Source organism: Gymnoscopelus microlampas, assembly GCF_963454915.1.
Source record: "Gymnoscopelus microlampas genome assembly, chromosome: 20".
In the NCBI taxonomy this organism is placed as follows: domain Eukaryota; kingdom Metazoa; phylum Chordata; class Actinopteri; order Myctophiformes; family Myctophidae; genus Gymnoscopelus; species Gymnoscopelus microlampas.
The window spans coordinates 45,288,707-45,296,794 of NC_139957.1; the positions used below are offsets into that span (position 1 = coordinate 45,288,707).

At 49.9% G+C, this 8,088-nt stretch overlaps 1 protein-coding gene across 1 annotated transcript; it reads right to left on the reverse strand.

Moving 5' to 3' along the window:
• Positions 1-273: 273 nt before the first annotated feature.
• On the reverse strand, positions 274-2,658 carry LOC311036159 (protein sel-1 homolog 1-like; the record flags this gene model as incomplete). The annotated part of the gene is made up of 1 exon (XM_084044686.1): positions 274-2,658. One exon carries the CDS (start codon positions 2,656-2,658, stop codon positions 274-276), a length of 2,385 nt encoding a protein of 794 aa, XP_083900812.1.
• Between the last annotated feature and the right edge of the window lie 5,430 nt (positions 2,659-8,088).

Here is an 8,088-nt window from a genome sequence, read left to right on the forward strand (position 1 = left end):
TCCAAGTGCTTATCAGGGTGGGGAGGGGGTGGGGGGTCGCGGCCTGTAAAGGTTGAGAACCACTGGTGTGGATTGGGGGAGATATAAAAAAAAACATTACAAACTGGGGGGTCCTTGAAATGAAAATTATTTGAAAATAGCAGATCTACAAGCTCACAACGCGTCGCTATTTTCAAATAAAATCTGGGGGGGAAATTATAATAATGGGACCTGGCAACACTGTTCACCACACTGTCCTGTCATGGTCCTTTCTTCCATCTGTTACATTCTCTCTCACTGCTGCAGCTGTCCCTCCCGGCGCGGGGCTCGTTGCTGTGCGTCTGCGTGGGTTCGGGGCTCGCCCTCGGCCTGCGGCTGCTCTTGGGGTGACCCGGCGTCGGTGGCGGGCGGCGGCGGCAGTCCTCGAGTAAGCTGGCAGGCCAAGGCGGCGACCAGCAGCAGCAGGCCCACGACCGTCGTGAGGTAGACCTCCCACTGGGCTGTGAGGCCGTGGACCAGCTCGTTGACGCTGAGATCCTGCAGGCTCTGCAGGGCGTACGCCAAGCGCAGCTTACACAGCGCCAGGAAGACGGGCACCTGGGCATCGGGACTGGCCTTGGCCGCCATGTGGTAGCAGTGCTTCGCCAGGTGGACGTCCCGCGTGATGCCCAGGCCTTTCTCGTGCATGTATCCCAGGTTGAACATGGCCTGAGCGCTGCGCTCCGCGGCCAGTCTGTAGTGGATCGCCGCGGCCTCGTAGTCGACCTTCGTCCCGTGGCCGTAGTAGTGGTGGTCCCCCACTTTTATCCTGGCCACGGTGTAACCCTGAGCGGCCGCTCTGGTCCAGTGGAGCAAAGCCCTCCGGTAGGTCGCGTTCTCGGCGAAGATCCGACCTCCCTTCCGGTCCAGGATGAAGGCCACGTTGCTCTGCGCCACCTCGTAGCCCTGCTCGGCCAGCAGCAGGTACCGGACCAGCGCCGCGTCCGTCTCGCCCTCCTTGAAGCTGCCATAGGCGCTCGCCAGGCGCTCCGACCAGTGGCCGTGCTCGCACACGTCCTTGAAGAGCTCCGTGGCCACGTGGCAGTCGCGCGCAACGCCGGTGCCAGTGGCGTGCATCCGGGCCAGGTTGTAGAAGGCCAGGGCGTGGCCGCCCTGCGACGCCAGCACGAAGAGCTTGAGGGCCTGCGCGTAGTCCTGCTTCACTCCGATGCCGTTGTAGTACATGCTGCCCAGCTGAAGGTGTCCGTCCACCCAGCCCTGTTCCGCCGCCTTCAGGAAGTACTTGAGGGCGAGCTCGTAGTCCACGGGGACGCCCCTCCCGTGAAGGTAGGCCATGCCCAGCCCGCTCTGTCCCACTGGACTTCCCAGGTCAGAGGCCTTCTTGAAGAACTGCAGGGCCGTCTCGTTGTTCTGAGGGACGAACTCGCTGCCTTCCGCGTACATCTTGCCCAGGAAAGCCATGGCGTGTGTGTTCCCCGCGTTTGCGGCCAGGTTAAAGTAATCGTACGCTCTCTGGTGATTCCGCTCCAGGCCTCGTGCTCCATGCAGGTGCAGCTGACCCAGTCCCACCTGAGCGTGGACGTCTCCCCCCTCGGCCAGGAACTGGTAGTACTGGAGGAGGTTCTCGTCCAGCACCCCGTCGACCAAGCCGCCGTTCTCCTGCTCGTCCAGGAGCCTGATCCTGTGCACCGCGTTGCTGCCCGCCGCCAGCGACATATCGCCGGCCACTCGATTCGCCACCAGTCTGTAGTGTTTCAGGGCCGTTTCGCAGCTCGGGGAAACTCCCCACCCTCCCCAGTACCTGTAACCCAGAATCATGTGAGCGACGGGGTCTCCCCCCTGCGCCCCTAAGGTGTAGTACACCAAAGCCTTGGCTTGACTGGAGTTCACCCCCAGCCCCGCGGCATACAGAAAGCCCAAAGCCGTCAGGGCCTCGGGGGAACCCTCCGTGGCAAGTCTCTCAAACAGCTCCCTGGCCTTGTGGAAGTCCTGGCTCACGTGGTCTCCGAACAGCAGCGCGTAGGCCACCTCCTCCATGGCTTTGTGGTGGCCTCTCTCCGCCACGTTCAGCAGCCGCTCATACAACTCTTTCTTCTGGTTCTTCGTAGTGGCGGCTCTGAGCAAACGAAGCACGACCTGATACCGCTCCTCCACTTCTTCCGCCCGACGCCTCCGCTCCGCCTGCTCCTCGGTCTCGCAGAAGCCCCATTTCTTCTCGCGGTCGTAATCGTAGGCGGTGGCGCACCACAGCCGCCGTTCGCCTCCCTCGCTTCCGTCGGCGGTGCAGTCCGAGTACTCCTTCCCCCGGAACAGGAAGGGGAAGACGCAAGGCTCTCCGTGGGCTGTGCCCCCGTTCACCACGGGAACCACTTTAGGCTTCTTCTTCTCTTCAATGGGAAGAGGGAGGATGGGCAAATCCTCCTTCTCCAGCCCCCCGTCTGTGTGCCCTCCTCCCCTTAACCTTCTGTTCAGCTGATCTGGACGGGGACGCCCCCCGGTGGAAGTCAGCGCGGCGCCTGCTACGATCCTCGAGCCGACTGGAACATCGCCCTCCTCAGAGTCTGGCCGGCGGTACGACTTTAACTCTGGGCTTGTATCGTCAACTCCGTTCTTCTCTTCAGCGATTATTCCTTTTGCAAAGACTAGTAGTAGAATCACCAAAAAGGGAAGTACCTTCATCGTTCTTATAGACCCTGTACAGCCCATTGCGGTGAAGACAAGCTAACAATCCGCCACCAGAAAACATCCAGTTCTAGTCTCATCCACTGAAAGGCAGCACCTCAACCTGTGAACCAACTGACCGTCACTGCCGTGTTCAGTCAAATGAGCCCTGTTTTCAAAACGCTGCTTGAGCCACTGGAAAAACATCTGTAAATAATTGTGATGACGTCATGGAAGTTGCATCATGGAAATTACGTCATGGAAATGCCTTCTGATCATTAAATGATTACATGATTTCAAATGGCTTGTCATGTGACATGTCATGTGATATGTCATGTGCTATGAGATATGTCATGTGATATGTCATGTGATATGAGATATGTTATGTGATATGTCATGTGATATGAGATATGTCATGGAAGTTATACCGTGCCTCAGCATACAGTACTGTGATCTTGGCCAACACCAGTGATGTAAAGTAACTAAGTACATTTACTCAAGTACTGTACTTAAGTTCCATTTTTTAGGTACTTTTACTTTACCAGAGTATTTCCAATTGTCTATACTTTTACTTCTACTCCACTACATCTCAGAGGCAAATGTTGTACTTTTCGCCAAAACAACCCGCCCTCGCTGCAGTAGAAATCCTAGATACATACCCCACTTTATCATTAATTTTAAAATGAATGGGACCATAATTTACTAGACGCATATCATGATGATTTAAAAAAGACTTTAAACTAGCGATTGAAAACATAAATGTGTTTATGAAAAGGTTTACTAAGGTAATAAAATCACGTGTAAAGTTTTTCTAAATCCTCATCGACTTCTATTGAGATTATAATGTATTGTAAACGGTAGAAGGTGACATGGCGACATCTTCAGGGCCATTGATAGGAACAGCAGGCCGAACGAGAACCTGGAAGTGAGCTTTAATTCCAGTGAAGGGTGTTTGCCCCTTGGGGAGAACAGAGTGTGATTGGGGGGGGGGTATGGCTGATTGATTCTCTGTGCGTCCATGCAAATCAGGTGTGTAGTATACATTTACTCAAGTACTGTACTAAAGTACCATTTTGATGTATTTTGTTTTAAATGGTAAATGGTGCATTTATATAGCACTTTTATCCAAAGCGCTTTACATAGATTGTGCATTAAATTCACCCATTCACACACACATTCATACACAGATGGCGGAGGAAACCATGCAAGGGAGCTCATCGGGAGCAATTAGGGATTCAGCGTCTTGCTCAAGGACACTAACTCTGGGGGAGCCCCCCAGCCCGGGATCGAACTGGGAAACTTGCGGTTTCCAGTTCACTCTACCCGGCCACTCTACCCCCGAGCCACTGCCGCCAGTGAAGTTTTACTTTACTGGAGTGTTTTCAAGACTTTTACTTCTAACTCCACTACATCTCAGAGGCAAATATTGATTTTTATACTCCACTGCAACTATTTGAAAATGTTACTTAGTTACATGTACTTTGTAGATTTTGATTATCATTACAAAACATACATGAACCACTTCAGCCGTGTATATACTTAGGCTATTTGAAAATAGCCGATCTAGAAGCTCACAACGCGTCGCAAAGCGGCGCGTTGTGAGCTTGTAGATCTGCTATTTTCACAGCATTGAATGCATTTGGAAACCTACAAAACTGCATAACGAGTATTTTAACTGTTGGTACTCTAAGTATATTTTGATGCCAATACTTTTGTACTTTGACTCAAGTACATTTTTAGTACCGCACTTGTATTGCTTGTAAACGTAGTACTGATACATATTGATACATGGTGGTATTGATACTTTTACTCAAGTAAAAAAAAAAAAAGTGTGTATATCTTCCACCACTGGTTACACGTATAGCTCTGAGTCCAATTAGTTTGACTCGGGCCAGGTGTGTCTGTTTAAATCCCGAGGTCAGCCCATCCAACGACTGACATGTAGCCAATATGTCAGACAGTGCAACCTGATAGTAACAGCAAGGAACCGTGTGTTTCATTCTGTTTCATTCGCTCTATCAATTAAACAGTATATGAGGGGGGGGGGGGGGGCAGCACTCACTGGAGTCTGACGGTTACTGTTCATGATAAGACCCCAAGAGAGAGAGAGAGAGAGAGAGAGAGAGAGAGAGAGAGAGAGAGAGAGAGAGAGGGGAGGACATGACACAAGAGGCCAGGGGCGCTGACATGTAAGAGAGGAGAGGAGAGTAGAGTGGGGGGAGAGGAGGAGAGGGGAGGGGAGCAGGAAAATGTGTTGAGTGCCTACAGTGATAATGAGTGATGAGAGAGAGGGGGCGAGCAGGGATGGGGGGGGGGGGGGGGTCAAGTGAAAGATGGATGGAGAGTGGATGGGACGAGTGGGACGACAGACAGAGAGATATAATTGGATCTGGAAGGTGAGTGAGACGGGGGGGGGGGGGGGGCGAGAGAGAATACGAGAGAGAGAGAGAGAGAGAGAGAGAGAGAGAGAGAGAGAGAGAAAGTGGTGTCAGATGAGAGACAGAGTGAAGGACTTGGTAGCTAATGGTGTGAGATGGAGTCAGTTCTCCTTACTCCTCTCCTTATAAGAGGAACGAGCAGAGGAGGAGAGAGAAGAGAAGAGAGTGGTAGAAGGAAAGGGGGAAAAGAAAAGAGAACAAAGGAAGGAGAGAAATATAAAGTTTAACAAAAAGGAAAAGATAGTAGGTAGAATTTATATGGATTTGGCCCCAGACTCCCATTAGATTTGATTATTTTTTCCAAGAAAAAAAGTTACAAAAAAATAAGTGAAGATGGGCGTTCACAATTCTTCTTCACACAATTATTCACATTTGTTCTAGATCAGGGGTCTTCAACGGGGGGTCCGGGGACCCCTAGGGGGTCCTCAGAGTTACTCCAGGGGGTTCGCCAAATCTTTGTGATAGGATTTGTTTTTTACAACTTGAACCCTAGCATCTCTACTCTGATGAACATTAGCCGAAAATAGCCGATCTACAAGCTCACAACGCCTCGCGCTGCGAGGCGTTGTGAGCTTGTAGATCGGCTATTTTCGGCAAAGGGGGTTTGGTGTCGAGGGCAAAAGAAGCAAATCAAGTACCAAGTATTGAATGTTTAAGTGGTTAAATGTCTGAAATGAAAAAAAAAACATTAATTTACACACCACTGATTATAGTCAACGAAGACATCTATGAAATCTATGAAAAGGTTTAATCTGTATGCGATGTATGGGGGTCCCTGCTTCGTCTCTCTCTCAGCTAGGGGTCCTTGAGCTGAAAACGTTGAAGACTCCTGTTTCAAAATCTTTTGAAAATAAGACACTTGAGAAGCTGGTATTGCCACGCGGTGTGATCCTGCAAATGGACTATTTATTATACAAACAGCTGAAATATAAAACAGGGCTTAAGTATGTTAAAGGAGTAGTTCACCCAAAAAAATGACGTACTTTCTATCAATTGCACACCCCATGAAGCCTTGAATTCATGGATTTTATTTTAGTTTTTGACGCATTCCTAAACTAATAATTTGATACCCGTCTCCAACCGGCTAATGTATCCGGTAGGAGACTCAAAGTAGACTCTTTGTGTCTCCAACTGGAAATACAAACGTTCAGCAAATGATTGGCTCAGGAATGCGACAAAAAACAAAAATAGATCCATGAATCCAATTGGCTTCATGGGGTGTGTACTTGATAGAAAATAAGTACATTTTTGGGTGAACTCCTCCTTTAACTGTTTCTCTGTTTTGTTGTCGACCCCCCCGGAACGCCCTCAAGGGGGCTCCCCGGACCCCACTTTGAGAACCACTGAAGCAGAAGAAGGTGGGCTGGGGGGGGGTTATCAAACTAATGGGAAGAGATGGACATGGGAGAGAGAGGAGGAGAGGATGGGGAGAATGGGAATTTAAAATGAAAAGAAAAGGGCGGCAGGGTGAGAGAAGTAAAGGAATGATGGGAGCATAGGGAATAGAGAGAGAGAGAGAGAGAGAGAGAGAGAGAGATAGAGAGAGAGAGAGAGAGAGAGAGAGGGGGGGGCAGAAAGATGACAAGTTGATCAAATAGCAGAGAGGAGATGAGGGGATGGACAGAGTGGAGGGAGGGAGAGAGAGAGAGATGGATGAGAGAGAGGCCGTATACACCTGATTGCACCAATAGCTCACATGCATGTGCGCGCGAACACACACACACACGCGCACACACACACACACACACACACACACACACACACACACACACACACACACACACACACACACACACACACACACACACACACACACACACACACACACACACACACACACACACACACACACACACACACACACACACACACACACACACACTGTGAAATTAAGTGAAGTCATTTCTACCCCGAGGAGCCGATTGTGTCTCCAACCGAGCATCAATCTACACAGAAACACGCTTCAGGGAGCATGCGTGTGCGTGTGTGCGTGCGCGCGCGTGTGTGTGTGTGTGCGTGCTCACATGCACTATCCTCACGGTCCATCTCAGGGCTGTGACCTACAGATTTAAATCACTGCTATGAGGATCTATATTATTGTCAGTTACACCAATGGATGAGTTTGCAGTGAATGTACAATGACATGAGCTCTCCATGGTGCTGAAACTCCAGCACTACATACTGTCCTCTGGATAAACACCCACAACTACACATAAACACCTATGACATACATGCTGTACACAGAGAATTAATATATGTATGTATGTATGTATGCACACACACACACACACACACACACACACACACACACACACACACACACACACACACACACACACACACACACACACACACACACACACACACACACACACACACACACACACACACACATCCAGACATACATACCACTACACACCTACAGTAGCTACCTTTGTCAGTACTGCATTAAAAATAAACAGCACACACACACACACACACACACACACACACACAACCATGTCCAAGCACACACCCACTCACACACTCACAAACACACACACACACACACACGCGCCAAGCTCCATTCCACAGTATCCAGCCTTGATCGATGAGAAATAGGATGCGAGGGCGGAACCACGGGCTATGAAGCTGTGTGTGTGTGTGTGTGTGTGTGTGTGTGTGTGTGTGTGTGTGTGTGTGTGTGTGTGTGTGTTATAATGGTAAATATCAAAAGGAAATTAGTTGTCCAGCTCTGACATGCCGACCATCCATCTCACACTGAAACACACCAGGGGGGAGAGAGAGAGAGAGAAAGAGAGAGAGAGAGAGAGAGAGAGAGAGAGAGAGAGAGAGAGAGAGAGAGAGAGAGAGAGAGAGAGAGAGAGAGAGAGAGACAGAGACAGAGACAGAGACAGAGACAGAGGCAGAGAGAGAGAGAGAGAGAGACTTGAGTTTTTGAGTTTTTCAATACTTTCATACTTCTCCACTCCACTACATCACAGAGGCAATTGTTGTATTTTTTTCCCCC